The 16,744-nt window shown below is 48.2% G+C and overlaps 1 protein-coding gene across 3 annotated transcripts in view; it reads right to left on the bottom strand.

The window, feature by feature from the left end:
- Positions 1–209: 209 nt before the first annotated feature.
- CELF3 (CUGBP Elav-like family member 3) overlaps positions 210–16,744 on the bottom strand; it is a 176,418-nt gene continuing 159,883 nt past the window's right edge. Inside the window, exons 11-14 of one of the 3 annotated variants that reach the window (XR_009556244.1) lie at positions 13,064–13,207; positions 11,010–11,152; positions 6,747–6,824; positions 210–467 (exon numbers count right to left, since the gene is read on the bottom strand). Coding sequence is in view for 2 of the 3 variants with exons in the window: in XM_060256140.1 (XP_060112123.1) it covers positions 11,025–11,152; positions 13,064–13,207 (272 nt within the window). In the remaining variant the exon portion in view is untranslated. The remainder of the gene's footprint in view (positions 468–6,746; positions 6,825–11,009; positions 11,153–13,063; positions 13,208–16,744) is intronic. The other 2 variants (XM_060256140.1, XM_060256151.1) reach the window with 2 other exon arrangements.

Below are 16,744 nucleotides of genomic sequence, written 5' to 3'. Positions count from 1 at the left end.
CCTGGTATGGCGGATCCATGGCAACTAACCCGGTCTCTGCCTAGCAGAGGCAAACAGTTTGTCCAAGACAATCTCGTGTAACCTCTTCCACGCCCCCTTTGACCTTCCACATCGAAGCTCAATTTTCTCTTGCAGAAGGTTTTCCTGGCTTCGACACCTGAGCTGGTCCATTCCGGTTCTTTTGAGCGCTGTGGTTTTGCCCACAGGATTGGCTGTGCCAAGGGGAGGGTGGCATCTAAGTGGGCTGGGACAGAAGGATGCGGCGGACTGGTTTGGTCATCTCCAACCTCTGGGAGGGAGCCGATCGGTACCGTGGAAGATCGTTTCTGGGTAGAGCTGGGGAGGAAAGCGGGGTCCCTTGAGCTCTGGGAGGGTGAGCGGTTTTCTGAGATCTGTTGGAAGGAAAGGAAATGGGAGGGTGGGGTCAAATTGGGGAGGGGGCTTTGCTCTTTCGTGGAGCTCCAGACCTAGAGAGGCACAAAAGGGGGAGAAGGAGAGAGAGAGAGAGAGAGAGAAAGAAAAGGGGGCATGGGAGAGACAAAAAAGAGAGAGGACATATTAATCTGAACTATTTTTTCCCCGATTGGAGGTGGGGTGAGGGTCTGCTGGCTAACAGAGACCGGGAGCTGGCTGGTAGCCTAAGACATGCAGAGAAGGGAGGCTGGCTGACTTGGAATCCTGGGTTTGCGACCCGTGCCGTCCCGAGTCAATTCCAACCCAGCCCTACCAAATTGGTGCCCTACCAAAATGGGCGGCTCACACCTGCCAACTTCTGGGGTGATGAAATTGCTGAGCAGACAGGTTAAAACGGATAAAAGGAAGTACTTCTTCACCCAGAGGGTGATTAACATGTGGAATCCACTGCCACAGGAGGTGGTGGCGGCCACAAGCATAGCCACCTTCAAGAGGGGTTTAGATAAAAATATGGAGCAGAGGTCCATCAGTGGCTATTAGCCACAATGTGTGTGTGTGTGTGTGTGTGTGTGTGTGTGTATATAAAATTTTTTGCCGTGTGACACAGAGTGTTGGACTGGATGGGCCACTGGCCTGATCCAACAGGGCTTCTCTTATGTTCTTATGTGACACAGAGTGTTGGACTGGAGGGGCCACTGGCCTGATCCAACAGGGCTTCTCTTATGTTCTTATGTGACACAGAGTGTTGGACTGGATGGGCCACTGGCCTGATCCAACATGGCTTCTCTTATGTTCTTATGTGACACAGAGTGTTGGATTGGATGGGCAACTGGCCTGATCCAACATGGCTTCTCTTATGTTCTTATGTGACACAGAGTGTTGGACTGGAGGGGCCACTGGCCTGATCCAACATGGCTTCTCTTATGTTCTTATGTGACACAGAGTGTTGGACTGGAGGGGCCACTGGCCTGATCCAACATGGCTTCTCTTATGTTCTTATGTGACACAGAGGGTTGGACTGGATGGGCCGTTGGCCTGATCCAACATGGCTTCTCTTCTGTTCTTATGTGACACAGAGGGTTGGACTGGATGGGCCGTTGGCCTGATCCAACATGGCTTCTCTTATGTTCTTATGTGACACAGAGGGTTGGACTGGATGGGCCGTTGGCCTGATCCAACATGGCTTCTCTTATGTTCTTATGTGACACAGAGTGTTGGACTGGATGGGCCACTGGCCTGATCCAACATGGCTTCTCTTATGTTCTTATGTGACACAGAGTGTTGGACTGGATGGGCCACTGGCCTGATCCAACATGGCTTCTCTTCTGTTCTTATGTGACACAGAGTGTTGGACTGGATGGGCCATTGGCCTGATCCAACATGGCTTCTCTTCTGTTCTTATGTGACACAGAGTGTTGGACTGGATGGGCCACTGGCCTGATCCAACATGGCTTCTCTTCTGTTCTTATGTGACACAGAGTGTTGGACTGGATGGGCCACTGGCCTGATCCAACATGGCTTCTCTTCTGTTCTTATGTGACACAGAGTGTTGGACTGGATGGGCCATTGGCCTGATCCAACATGGCTTCTCTTCTGTTCTTATGTGACACAGAGTGTTGGACTGGATGGGCCACTGGCCTGATCCAACATGGCTTCTCTTCTGTTCTTATGTGACACAGAGTGTTGGACTGGATGGGCCATTGGCCTGATCCAACATGGCTTCTCTTATGTGACACAGAGGGTTGCATTGGAGGGGCCATTGGCCTGATCCAACATGGCTTCTCTTATGTTCTTATGTTGGACTAGATGGGCAATTAGCCTGATCCTACATGGCTTCTTGTATGTTCTTATGTGACACAGAGTGTTGGACTGGAGGGGCCATTGGCCTGATCTAACATGGCTTCTCTTATGTTCTTATGTGACACAGAGTGTTGGACTGGAGGGGCCGTTGGCCTGATCCAACATGGCTTCTCTTATGTTCTTATGTGACACAGAGTGTTGGACTGGAGGGGCCATTGGCCTGATCTAACATGGCTTCTCTTATGTTCTTATGTGACACAGAGTGTTGGACTGGAGGGGCCATTGGCCTGATCTAACATGGCTTCTCTTATGTTCTTATGTGACACAGAGTGTTGGACTGGAGGGGCCGTTGGCCTGATCTAACATGGCTTCTCTTATGTTCTTATGTGACACAGAGTGTTGGACTGGAGGGGCCGTTGGCCTGATCCAACATGGCTTCTCTTATGTTCTTATGTGACACAGAGTGTTGGACTGGAGGGGCCATTGGCCTGATCCAACATGGCTTCTCTTATGTTCTTATGTGACACAGAGTGTTGGACTGGAGGGGCCATTGGCCTGATCCAACATGGCTTCTCTTATGTTCTTATGTGACACAGAGTGTTGGACTGGAGGGGCCATTGGCCTGATCTAACATGGCTTCTCTTATGTTCTTATGTGACACAGAGTGTTGGACTGGAGGGGCCATTGGCCTGATCCAACATGGCTTCTCTTATGTTCTTATGTGACACAGAGTGTTGGACTGGAGGGGCCGTTGGCCTGATCCAACATGGCTTCTCTTATGTTCTTATGTGACACAGAGTGTTGGACTGGAGGGGCCGTTGGCCTGATCCAACATGGCTTCTCTTATGTTCTTATGAAGTGAAAAAAAAATCTGAGGACCAACTCAGAGCTTTTTTGGGTGGGGGGGGGGCAAAAGGGCTTGCTCTGTGAACAGGTACAGATCCCCCCCCTTTCTGGAAAACTCAGTTCTGGTTTTTGGGGGGCGGGGTCAGGTCTAGAGCAGGGGTCTGCAATATGGTGTTTGTGGGCACAATGGCGTCCGCAGACACCTTTCCTGAAGTTTGTCAAGCATTTTTAGAAAGTGGGTGGATCCAGGTGGGGCCTTTGCCTATTCAGGCTCCTGATTGGCCACTGGAAATCTGATTGGCAGTGCAGATTTTTAAAACCGCTGCTTGAACAGCAGCAGCCACCACCACAGCGCGTGGATCTTCACCGTATGACTGAAGGTAACCTATGGGAGCCATTTTGTGGCTGGCTTCGCCTCCTGTGGCAGCCATTTTGTGGCAGCCATTTTTGCTGTGACAGAATTCCAAATGTGCCCACAGGCTGAAAAAAGGCTGGGGAGCCCCCCCAAGTCTAGGGAAAGACTAGTAATGGCCCTATTTGGAACCTAAGCTTTCATACCGAGAGTGGGGGGAAGAGCTCGACCTTTTATTCATTACAAATTACTTAAAATAAGCTTCTCTTGACCTGAACTATTCAATGCAAAAGGACTTTGCAAGATCTCGTCTCCCCCTGCATATTTTGGAGTTGGTGGGTGTGAGCAGCCCTTTGTTTTGTAAGAAGTAGGAGGTCCTCGGATAAGGGCCAAAAGATCTGGGGAGGGGAGAACTGGGGCTGGAATCTTATCCCCTCCCTCCATTCCTAGAATGCAGCATTCCCCTTTTTTCGCTGACCTCCCAGGATTCCAACAGCCCGGCCCCCCCAAATGCAATGCAAACTGTACAGGATCATCCATATAGCTCCTTCTGCCATTCCGCCATTTCTCCAAGGGCAACACAGAACGCCAAGATGATAAGTGGGGGAACCCAGCCAGGTTTCGGGACTTACCCGTCTCTCCCTCTATGGCGAGGCAAGGAGGAAAAGAAATAATGCTTGTCTCTGGAGTGTATGCTTCACCCCAGAGGGGTAGGATCTGGGTGATACGAGTCACATCTTGAATTCGTAAAATCTTCTCTAAGTCACGTTGGGATAGGTGAACCCCTACCTCTGCCACTGGCTTCTGTTTTGACCATGGGTGCATCCCTTTGCTGATAGGAGCCTATCCTCCCTGGGTTACGTAAAGGGCCGGATGCTGCTAGGATCAACCATCAGGCCTCCAAGAATAATTTCGCAGTCAGTGATGGGGGAGAGCATGGAGGATCTTCTCGTCCCTCCTTTGGGAATTAGCCCCTACCCCTATCCTCCCTGGGTTACGTAAAGGGCCGGATGCTGCTAGGATCAACCATCAGGCCTCCAAGAATAATTTCGCAGTCAGTGATGGGGGAGAGCATGGAGGATCTTCTCGTCCCTCCTTTGGGAATTAGCCCCTACCCCTTGCAAACCGCCCGGTGGAGCCAGCAGTCTTTGGCGTCTGGTCTCCAAAGAGTGTCAGCGTGGCCCCACGATGCTTCTCAGTACACATACACACACACACACTGATGACGACGACATCAAAGAAACAAAAGCAAAACACAGGAGAAACCCACGACAACGACGACAACAGGAAAAACGACAACCAAAGGACAAAAGGCCCTTACGAAGCTTGGATTCCCAGTGACGGAACAGCACTCTGGCCAAGCAGCCACACAGTAGCACATGAGGTTCCGGAGGCACGAATGGTTGCAATGGAACAGCCAATCAGGGAGCGCCAGAATGGGGCAGTGGTGGAGGACAACCCAGGCTCTGAGAAGGCGGGGAGCAGAGATGGAGGATATCTCCGTGCAAGGTGGAAGGAGGAGAAGGGAGCTGGCTAAGAGGGAGGGGGCAGGCAAGCATGCATTTAGGTTTGAGGGGTGAGTGGGAAGGATGGGAAAGAGAGTTGTGAAAAGAGATATCTGGATAGCTGGTAGCAGTCGGAGGATCCCCTTTGCCACATGAGGAGGAGGAGAAAACTTTCCCCTAAGACTTTCCCCTGATTGTTTTTGACAGCCCTAGGATGGGTGGAGAGAAGTGGTTATGATGCGAATCGCAATGGTTTTTAGGATACTTTTTTTCCGGCATGACCTGGCTTGAGAAACGAGTCATTCTCGTTTTTCTGAGAGACAAAAATGTGGAGAGAGGAGTCAGAGAAACTTCCTCCTTTTCAGCCACCCACCAAATGCCAGTCCAGGTCCGCTGTCATACAAACCTGGAGTAATCGAACAGTATTGCCCTGCTACAAGTTTGCTGTGGCTGTATAGAGAATGCATGGCAAAGCGGTCATCAGACTCCCTCGTAGCTGGATTTTCAGCACTCAAAGGAGATGGTAATTATTTTTGCTTCCTTGGAGCAAAATACCCATAAGATGGGTCTTAGAATTAGAGGTCTGCTCTGAGAAAAAAATTGTTATAGTTTCAGATCTGGGATTCAGAGAGTGGGATTTTCCCCACGATTGCTGATTTTTGGGGGGGTTTTTTTCCAGTTCCGTACTTTCAGGACCATTATTTTCCATGGGATACCCATTTGAGGGACAGCTGTTTTAAAAGATAATTTCACCAGATTTGCACAAGGCTAATGTTTGAACTGGGACAGCAGGCAGAAATTTTCTCTGTGGTCGTTCTGTATGATTGGGACTCAGTTCTACAATCCCGCGAAAAGCCCAGTCTTATGGAAACAATTGAAAACTTCTAGGTTGTAATGTTTTCTCAACAGAATAGCTAAATTAGAGTCTAGACGCACCTTAGAGACCATTTTGATGGTATATGTTTTTAAGACCCAAAGCTCCCTTTGTCTTGTATCTGACCAAGAGTGCTTTGACTCTCAAAAACTTATACCCCAAAAATCTTGTTGGTTTTTAAGGTGCTATTGGACTGAAATAGAGCTTTTCTGCTGTGGACCAACATGGTTATCCTCTGAAACTATCTTAATTTTCAGCTACCCTCGTCCTAAGCACTGCAAAGTGAATCTGGAGACAGAAAACTATAAGCTAAGCAGGTAATAAAACCTCAATAAAGCACATCAGGGACTCGTGTGGCAAATGTGGGAGGGAGTGGGTGGGATGGAACGCAGAAGCTGTGGCGAGAAGTCTGATGTTTGCCCACAGAACGAGAAGCACAAACCAACCACATGGTGCCACCAGCCAACACATCTGAGAAATCAAACCATACGGACAAGCAAACATGGCACAGGCAAGGAAATCTTTAAAAATAATAATACAAAGTCCCACAGCAATATGGTGACAACAGTGGTTTAAAGGTGATTGAAGAAATGCAGGTGTAGGGGATAGTAGAGCAGAAAGGGGATCAAAAGAAATGGAGGCAACAGGGATGTCACATACAATTAGAAATCGAATCAAGATTCTCTTTTTTTGCACTAGGGCGTGCGAATGTGTGGGTGTGGGTGTGAGAGTTTGTGTGTGGGCACGTTGGGCAGGAGGAAGGGGGAGGCACTTCACCAAACGAAAACTACGTTCCAGAAACTCACGGCACATCCAGTAATGCTAAGTCACGCAGACGTCATGCAAAACAGTGCAACTCGGATCACATGACGTTTTCTTTGTCTTTCCAAATAATAATAATAAGAAAAAAAGATACAACCACTTTTTTTTGTTCATTCCATTGGATGCAACTTACAAGGGGGGCGGAGCTAGGTCTCCCGCGACAGCGAAGGGTGGCTTAGCAACAGAGTCGTCTCAAGATATGATTGGTACCCTGCCGAGGGAGGTGGGGAGGTGGGTGGGGTTTCAGGCGGCAAAGAAAGAAAATGGGTGTTTGGTTTCTTTTTGGTTTTCTTTTTCTTGAAAAAAAAATTCTTCTCTTTTAATGTTTACGTAAGAAAGGAGTGGGGGGATGACAATAATTCAAAAGAAAAACTACTTACACATTAAAAGAGACAAGATGGGAATTTGATTATTGGACCATTGTAAAACCCCTATGCAATCGATCAGGAAAATTAAAAAAGAATAGATAATTTTGGATATGTTGAATTTGCAGTGTCTTTTAAACTATTCGGGGATTACTCGAGAAGTTCACAATGAGTGCCTGTGCTCTTATTGGGTTGGATCTCATTAATCTGTTCCCCTTAGGGGAGATGTTTTCCTTCACATGGGAAGCCTTCTTCAGACATAGGCAAGAGCTCCTTGCACTTCATGTTTGAAACACTTTCACTTCTCAGTGGTTTTTACGGACTAAATCCAGCTCTGCCTATGACTCGGAACCAACTTATAAGTAATAGCCTTAGAAACAGCAGTGCTGTCTTAGCGCCATGCTGAGGTCAGGAGACCGGGCAGAGAAATGTGCAACATCAGGACCTCAGGTTGCCACAAGAATGTTCTAGCGCGGCTGCTATTTTCCGCAGCAGCCTCATCATTTGCGTCATCCATTGTTTCAACCCTTATTTAGTTCTCAGGGAAGTGGTACGGAATATCTTCCTTTTGGATAACTTTCTTTCAAAATACAAGGTACATACGAGTGCGAGGGAGGAGGGCTCCTGTTTAAAGTAATGGGAGGAGCTTGGGACAACTTACGTAGTTTTCCCGTCCTGCAGTTTATCCTCACAACAGCCCTATCAGGTAGGTCAGGCTGGAAGGAGTGACTAGTCCATAGTCAGTCAGTTCCATAGCTGAGTGGGATTTGAAACCCGGCCTCTACAGTTCTAGTCTGACACTTAACTACTCCACCCTGGTGGCTCTTTGTAAATTGATGAAGGTCACACTAGGATGTCTTTGGTTAAAGCAAATGGCAGACCCTTCAAATAACCATGGATCACAGTCCCATGCAGAATGAACATCCATGAGTTGGATTGTTGCTGAGGTTACAATGCCTCCCTACGTTATTACTCCCTGTGTGTGTTAACCTTGTGAATTAATGGCCGCCTATATATCTTCTCGTTAACAACTTACTTAGGTCTTGCATATTACTAGCCTAATGAATTTTTCGCTATCCGAATCAATCTGTTACCCATTTGATGCTGGACCCTATTAACTTAAAAGGGGGAAAAAATACACCAGCAGTTTAGAGGGACCTGCTTTTAAAAACCTTTCTTGTCACCTTATTCTTTGGGACAGAAACTATCAGTCGGTTTTCCTAGAATACACTTAATTGAAAATGTTCTTTTCAGGGCTGTCATCGCTACCAGGAGAGCAATCTCCAGAGAATCAGATGGAAAACACCCATGGGTCATTGAAACTCTGTCTCTTTAATGTGCAAAACATTTCCTTGAGAAATTAAAACAAGGGGCTATCTACACTGACCCCCACAATACAACACCACCACCATAAACGACAAAAGAAACTTAAAAAAAGTCACGCCAAGAGAAATTCGCTTCAAACTATAGAGAGAGAGATATGAGAAACACGCACACAAGAGAACAAGACGGTTAATCAGAACAAAGGCATGGGACACGTACGCCACGGACGGACACTTATGAATCCCCACCTCCCTCGTTTCATGCACACTTCTACCCTAAAACTGACAGGGTCTAGGGATTGTCTTCAAATTTAGGTGAAGTTGCAGGTTTGTGGAAACAATGTTGAATATCTGCATTGAGGGGCGATTGAGGGTTTATAGATTAGATTAGGGATCAGCAACTGGGTACCTCTTCGATCCCTTGATAGCCAACAGAAGAAGATTCAGGGAGTGGTTTTTTCAGTAGCCCACATTGGAGGGATATTGGCCTACCATCATCCATAGTAGACCCTGCTGGGTTGCCAGCTCAGGATTGGAAAATTCCTGGATATTTGGGGGAGGAGCTTGGAGAAGGTAGATTTTCAGATGTAAATTGAGCTGAGAATAAGGCCATAGTGTCTGCCCTCTGAGGTTGCCATTTTCCCCAGGGGAACTGATCTCTGGAGATCAGTTGTAATTCTGGGATGTCTCTAGACTCCCCCTAAAGGTTGGCAAAGTAGCCCTGTTGCTAGCTGAGCCACGCGGTCCCTGCAGTATGGACAGTGCCAAGGGACTCGTTTGAATCAGACTTGAGCCCAGCGGGTGAGCCTAACACACTGGTTGGCATTAGTGCCACAACCCTTCCGAGGCCCAGCTTGGCTTAGCTTGCTCCTGGTCACAAGTGACCCGCACCCCCGGAACTTCTGATTAGGGGCATAGGAAATTTCCCTGCAAAGAAAATGCCTACACGTTCAGCTTCAATTTGCCTTGAACGATGAAACGAATATGCCCAATCTCATTGTTCTAATCTCATTTCAAAATTTAACTGAACAAGATTTTCTTTATTTCGTTCTTTCTTTTTAAAAGGAAATTAAAAGAGGGAGCTGGGAACCTTAAATGGCTCTCAGAGAGACCTTATGGGAGTAAGTAAAACCTCCAGACAACTCATCCGGCGAGGAGGTTGCCTGCTGCGTCTCTGCAAGATTCAGTCGTTGCTCTGGCTTTCTCTCCTTGCAACCAGTCTCTTTTTGAAGGCTGCAAATTCTGTAACACGTGTGCGCAGGATTTAATCACTCCCCCTAAAGATGTGCACTAGAACTACCCACCTCCAAGGAGCCTTTCTGTTAAATCTCTGCGTAAATCACTGCAGTTGGCTTGCCTAAGTAAGCTCACCCAGAATAGTGTCTTGCCCAGGAATGCGAAGGAAGGGGCTGTTCTGAGACCAGGTAAATGCTTACTTCTATGTGCTCTAGAAGTAAATCTTGTAGAGCCTAAAGAGTAAACGTAGGCAAATGTAGAGGTTAGGCTGGGATGAGAATCAATGATTTTGGGTTTACCCCCTGGGTAAACCACCTGATGTGCCCCATGTTTTGAGCTGGCATAACATGAATGGGTTCAGCAGTGAGGGCGGTGGGAGAATCTGCCCTGGATCATGTTTCTCTCTTGTACCTGGGAGGGCACAGGTAATCTTCTGTGTGCTCTGGAAGGTGGGGGAGAAAGAGGGCAAGGTGGCTTGTTCTCATCCAGCCGGTTTGGAAAGATTGGTTCTCTGCATTGGTCCCAAATTAGGACAGCAAGTAGCAGAGCGAGCGAAAGAGAGAACGAGAGGACAGTGCTTGAAACTCTGGACCAAATGGTGCCCTGCAGGGCCTTCGACGTAAACCTTCCCTTTTGGACCATCTCGTGTCAGGGGGAAAATGCCTCTCGTTGAAAAGAAGAAAAGCAACCAGCAACTGTGTGAAAACCACACAATAAAAGATATAAATCATATAAAGTCTCTCTTTGTTGTCTCTGTTTGTTTGAAATAATACCAAAAACACAGTACACAAAAAAGATCACTAAGGAAAAGGATCTACAAGGCTCAAAAATCAAATGTCCAGAAACTGCTTCGTTCTTCACTCCTCTTGTTCAATTGTCTGTGGAATCCAAATTCCTTGAAAATCCAGGCTCCAAGGGTAATTGTCCTTTACATGCCCGTCGACTTTCGGATCACGTTTCGCATGAGAATGCTTCCTCATAGAGCCAATCGAAACAAACAGAGACAACAAAGAGAGACTTTATATGATTTATATATTTTATTGTGTGGTTTGTACACAGTTGCTGGTTGCTTTTCTTTCTGTTATATACCACGTTGCCACTTTCTTAGGTAGTTCTCGTTGAAAAGAGCTGGTAGATTTCGTTCCGGTAGCTCCTTAGTGACCATTGCGGGTACGACCTTTCGAGAGTCAGAGCTCTGGCAAAGGGAACTTTAACTTGCAAGAAATCACACCCCCAAAAAACTTGATGGTCTCTATTCTAAGGTGTTCCTAGCTATCCTATTACAGCTACCCTCTGAAATGATCATCAAAAAGAGATGATCAGGGACAGTAAGAACTGACGAGAGCCTGCAAGAAAGCGAGCTGAAGGTTATGACCCCTGCCCTCCAGTACCTGTGATGCCTCTCGGCATCTCTCTCTCTCTCTCCACTCTCAACGGCTCTGGCTGGGATCACCTAACTGCTGAGGTACTCACCTGGTGGGCGGCAGTTCAGTAGGGCCGGTTGGCATCTTTGGGCCTCTTCAGCTGGACTTTGAGGCGTTTCATCCCAATCTGGAAGCCGTTCATGGCCTGGATGGCGGCCTGAGCGCTGGCAGGATTGTCGAAACTCACGAAGCCTGAGGGGAGAGGCAAAGGGAGGGGGGGCGGGGAGCACCCGCTGAGATCAAACCTGACACGGAGTGGGGGCCACGATGGGTGGTCGCGAGACGCAATTCTTCAGAGGCACTGACGAAGCATTAGTTGTGGAATTAATCTTTCAGAGATTATGCTTTCTTTTTTTTTTAAGTCTCTAGTCCTCATGGCTGCAAAGATGTGCTCAAAAAGCAGCTCAGCAGTCCTAGTGTTGCCAACCAAAGCAGCTATTTTATTGGATATTATAAGGATCTAGAAAGCTAGTAGAATCAAATTGGAGATTGCCACTTTTAAGAAAGACAATGAAAACATTCCGTGGGGAACAGCCTGGGTACAGAATGTGTTGATCCATGCATAAGACGGTGTCATCTGTGGGTAAGTTGGTGTGTTTAGGCAGGGATATGATATGTAAAATGTATCGGTATGTATGGTGTCATTGCAGTGCATTTTTGTGTCACAATCGCGCCATTAGAAATGACTCGTATGAGTGACGGAGCAGAAGAGCACCGAGACAGCCTTAAATACTGGAAGAGAAGAAGAAGAAGAATTGCAAATTTATACCCCGCCCTTTTCTCTGAATCAGAGACTCAGAGTGGCTTACAATCTCCTACATCTTCTCCCCCCATAACAGACACCCTGTGAGGTGGGTGGGGCTGAGAGGGCTCTCAAAATCTCCTATATCTTCTCCCCCCACAACAGACACCCTGTGAGGTGGGTGGGGCTGAGAGGACTCTCACAGCAGCTGCCCTTTCAAGGACAACTCTGCCAGAGCTGTGGCTGACCCAAGGGCATTTCAGCGGGTACAAGTGGAGGAGTGGGGAATCGAACCCAGTTCTCCCAGCTAAGAGTCCGCACACTTCACCACTACGCCAAACTGGCTCAGAGGTGAGTTCTCTTTCTCTTTTTGTGTGGACTTTTGTTGAAATTCATCAAGGTGCATGACTTAATCAACATTGATTAAGACATTATTTTGGACACTGAAATTGACAAAGGAGTGTTAGAACACGAGGTCTTAAGTATGAACCTTGGAGTGTGGCTATTGTAATTGTTATAAAGTTATATGTGTTGATATGTGTTGATATGTTGTAAAAGGACTTGGCAAATATAGATTATACATTTTCAGTGCTTCAAGATAGCAAACTTGCATATCACTGTATTTTTTCAGTGCCTGGTCTGCTTCTGTATTTTATCCAGCGGAGCTGATCTCTGTAGATCGGAGATCAGTTATTCAGTTCTGAGGATATTCCAGAATAAGTGCTCTCCGGGCTACCAAAGTCAGTTCCCTGGATAAAATAGCTGCTTTGGTGGTGACGGCGGGCCCATATATCCTAATAGCCCACTGAATCCCTCCCCTCCCCAAACTGCATTCTCCACAGGCTCCACCCCTAAATCTCCAGGAATTTCCCAATTTGGAACTGGCAATCCTAGATACCTGACTGAGATTTCAGGTGCCAGCGCTAAATCAGAATTTCAGGGGCATAATTTTCACTGCCCGAGCTCTCACAATTACGATGCCGGAATAAACGATGTCAAATAAACGTAGACAGGACAAACAATGAAACCAACTGGGCAAAAGAAAAGAAATGTGGATCTCAGTATGCATCATCTGTGAGAAAAATGTAAACATAAGAGTCGATGAGCTCTTCAAAAGACCACTATTTCTATCGTGGCTGCTAGGGAAGATCAGAATTAACAGACATGGAGCTTGTACAAGCCAGTGAGTGTCAAGCTTCCCTTCAGACCGACCGAGGAGGTCCCTCTCGCCTTTTCAGTGCTCCTCAAAATCTGGCACCCTAGATGGTCAACTAGTTTTGCCTAAGGATTGGGCTGGCCCAGCGTCGCCAGTTGCAGCGGGAGACCTGCTCCACCCTCTCCTCCCCATTGGCCATCCATACCGAAACATTTGCTCTGATTGGTAGCCCGGTCCACAAAGACTTTGGCAGAGATGACATTCCCAAAGGGGAGGAACATCTGGAGGATCTCGGAATCCGTAAACTCTTGCGGCAGGTGGTAGATGAAAATGTTACAGCCCTCGGGACCTGGGAGAGGACAGCGAGTGGCAGGATGAGAACAGGGAAAGAAAACAGGGGAGCAGGTAAGGAGGAACAAAAAAAGAGAGAGAATTATCAGTCAGGAAGACACTAGTAGATAAGAGTAGCAGAGCTGAAACTTTGCTGAGACTCTTTTGGCGCCCCTCAAAGTTCTTTGGATGTTTCAGCACAGTGAAAAGCCTCTACCTGTTGTTTAGGGCAAGAAGTGGCAGCAACTCAATTTGAACCCAGGCCCCATGAGTCACTCAAGGTCCCGTTTGCCCCTAACCTGCCCGAGAGAGCTCTGCGCCCGGACGACCCTGCAGTCCCAGCTAGGGTTGCCAAGTCCAATTTAAGAAATATCTGGGGACTTTGGGGGTGGGGCCAGGAGACTTTGGGGGTGGAGCCAAGATCAAGGCTGTGACAAGCATAATTGAACTCCAAAGGGAGTCCTGGCCATCACATTTAAAGGGACAGCACACCTTTTCAATGCCTTCCTTCCATAGGAAATAATGAAGGATAGGGGCACCTTCTTTTGGGGCTCATAGAATTGGACCCCCTGGTCCAATCGTTTTGAAACTTGGGGGATATTTTGGGGAGAGGCACTAGATGCTGTACTGAAAATTTGGTGCCTCTACCTCAAAAAACAGCCCCCTCAGAGCCCCAGATACCCGCGGATCAATTCTCCATGATTTTCTATGGGAATAAATCTCCATAGGGAATAACAGAGTTCCCAGCAGACATTTCCCTCCCCTCCCCCTGCTTTCTGACGACCCTGAAGCGGGGGGAGGGTCTCCAAACCGGGGGATCCCCTGCCCCCACCTGGGGATTGGCAACCCTAGTCCCAGCTTGGTGGATGCACCTCCCACAAGCACACCGGCAGTCAGAATGTCACGCAGCCCTGAGGATTGGTTCACCACTAGGGGGCACTGCTTCTGGGGAGCCAAATGGTCAGACACGCAGCTGGTCAACTCTTTTGTCTTGGTCTTTCCTTTCCCGCTTGCTAAGTCAAGGGCAGGGGGAAGGGCTACGGTGGGAGAACAGGGACACCCTGGGGGACCTGAGGCCAATCTCTGTCACAGGCTCATTTTAAGAATAAAGTAAAAGGGTGGGAAATACAAAGCAAGCCCCTGAGCTCCTGGGGAAAAGGCAAGATGGTATGGCATATGGTAGATTACGCAACCAGGACTGGAAGAGGGATCTTAGAACATAAGAGAAGCCATGTTGGATCAGGCCAATGGCCCATCCAGTCCAACACTCTGTGTCACATAAGAACATAAGAGAAGCCATGCTGGATCAGGCCAGTGGCTCCTCCAGTTCAACACTCTGTGTCACATAAGAACATAAGAGAAGCCATGCTGGATCAGGCCAGTGGCTCCTCCAGTCCAACACTCTGTGTCACATAAGAACATAAGAGAAGCCATGTTGGATCAGGCCAGTGGCTCCTCCAGTCCAACACTCTGTGTCACATAAGAACATAAGAGAAGCCATGCTGGATCAGGCCAGTGGCCCATCCAGTCCAACACTCTGTGTCACATAAGAACAGAAGAGAAGCCATGTTGGATCAGGCCAATGGCCCATCCAGTCCAACACTCTGGGCGTTTTCGCACTGACCTTCAAGTGGTGCGACCACCCTCCTCACGCCGGCGGATCTGCAGGGATTTCGCACCAGAAGCGCCGGCGCACCCAAAAGAGCCGGCGACTTCCGTCGCGAAACCAGCTCAAACGGAAACCGCCAAGAAGCAGGAAAACGTTTGAGCTGGTTTCGCGACGGAAGTCGCCGGCTCTTTTGGGTGCACCGGCGCTTCTGGTGCGAAATCCCTGCAGATCCGCCGGCGTGAGGAGGGTGGTCGCACCACTTGAAGGTCAGTGCGAAAACACCCTCTGTGTCACATAAGTACAGAAGAGAAGCCATGCTGGATCAGGCCAATGGCCCATCCAGTCCAACACTCTGTGTCACATAAGAACATAAGAGAAGCCATGTTGGATCAGGCCAGTGGCCCATCCAGTCCAACACTCTGTGTCACATAAGAACATAAGAGAAGCCATGTTGGATCAGGCCAATGGCCCATCCAGTCCAACGTTCTGTGTCACACAGAGGCCAAAAAAACCCAGGTGCCATCAGGAGGTCCATCAGTGGGGCCAGGACACTAGAAGCCCTCCCACTGTGCCCCCCCAGCACAAGAATACAGAGCATCACTGCCTCACACAGAGAGTTCCATCAATACCCTGTGGCTAATAGCCACTGATGGACCTCTGCTCTATATGTCTATCCAACCCCCTCTTGAAGCTGTCTACGCTTGTAGCCGCCACCACCTCCCGTGGCAGTGAATTCCACGTGTTAATCACCCTTTCCATTCCAACCCGATTGCTCAGCAATTTCATTGAATGTCCAGAAGTTCTCCATCCCATGCATCATCTTGTAAACCTCTATCATGTCACCCCTCAGTCGACATTTCTCCAAGCTAAAGAGCCCCAAGCGTTTTAACCTTTCTTCATAGGGAAAGTGTTCCAACCCTTTAATCATTCTAGTTGCCCTTTTCTGGACTTTCTCCAATGCTATAATATCCTTTTTGAGGTGCGGTGACCAGAATTGCACACAGTATTCCAAATGAGACCATCGATTTATACAGGGGCATTCTGATACTGGCTGGTTTGTTTTCCATTCCCTTCCTAATAATTCCCAGCATGGCGTTGGCCTTTTTTATTGCAGTCGCACACTGCCTTGACGTTTTCAGTGAGTCATCTACTACGATCCCAAGATCTTGCCAGGACAAAACAAAGTAGAAACCACTGAGTTTGTAGATTAGGGCTTCCCTCCACTTCCCACGCTGAGGCCTGACCTACCCTCGTTTCCCAGAGGCTCCAAATCATAGCAGCCAAGCCCAGCTTAAAGCCGGAAGTTAGAAGGATTGGAACTTGCATCTGCTTAATTAGAATCATAGAATCCTAGAGTTGGAAGGGACCTCCAGGGTCATCTAGTCCAACCCCCTGCACTATGCAGGAAACCCGCAAAGACCTCCCCCTAAATTCACAGGATCCTCATTGCTGTCAGATGGCCATCTAGCCTCTGCTGAAAAACCTCCAAGGAAGGACAGCCCACGACCTCCTGAGGAAGAAGCCTGTTCCACTGAGGAACCGCTCTTAACAGTCATAGAATCACAGAGCTGGAAGGGACCTCCAGGGTCATCTAGTCCAACCCCCTGCACAATGCAGGAAACCCACAAATACCTCCCCCCAAATTCACAGGATCTTCATCGCTGTCAGATGGCCATCAAGCCTCTCTTGAAAACCCTCCCAAGGAAGGAGAGCCCACCACCTCCTGAGGAACCACTCTAACGGTCAGGAAGTTCTTCCTAATGTTGAGCCGGAAGCTCTTTTGATTTAATTTCAACCCATTGGCTCTGGTTCTACCTTCTGGGGCCACAGAAAACATTTCCACACCATCCGACCGCATTGGCAAAATTCTCAAACACCACAATGTGGACACAGTCTTCAAGCCCACACAACAGATCCGCCACATGCTGTGCTCTGCCAAAGATATGA

The sequence above is a fragment of the Heteronotia binoei genome, chromosome 1, assembly GCF_032191835.1.
Source record: "Heteronotia binoei isolate CCM8104 ecotype False Entrance Well chromosome 1, APGP_CSIRO_Hbin_v1, whole genome shotgun sequence".
In the NCBI taxonomy this organism is placed as follows: domain Eukaryota; kingdom Metazoa; phylum Chordata; class Lepidosauria; order Squamata; family Gekkonidae; genus Heteronotia; species Heteronotia binoei.
The sequence above is the reverse complement of the archived record's forward strand: the minus strand, read 5'-3'. Positions and strand labels throughout refer to the sequence as shown.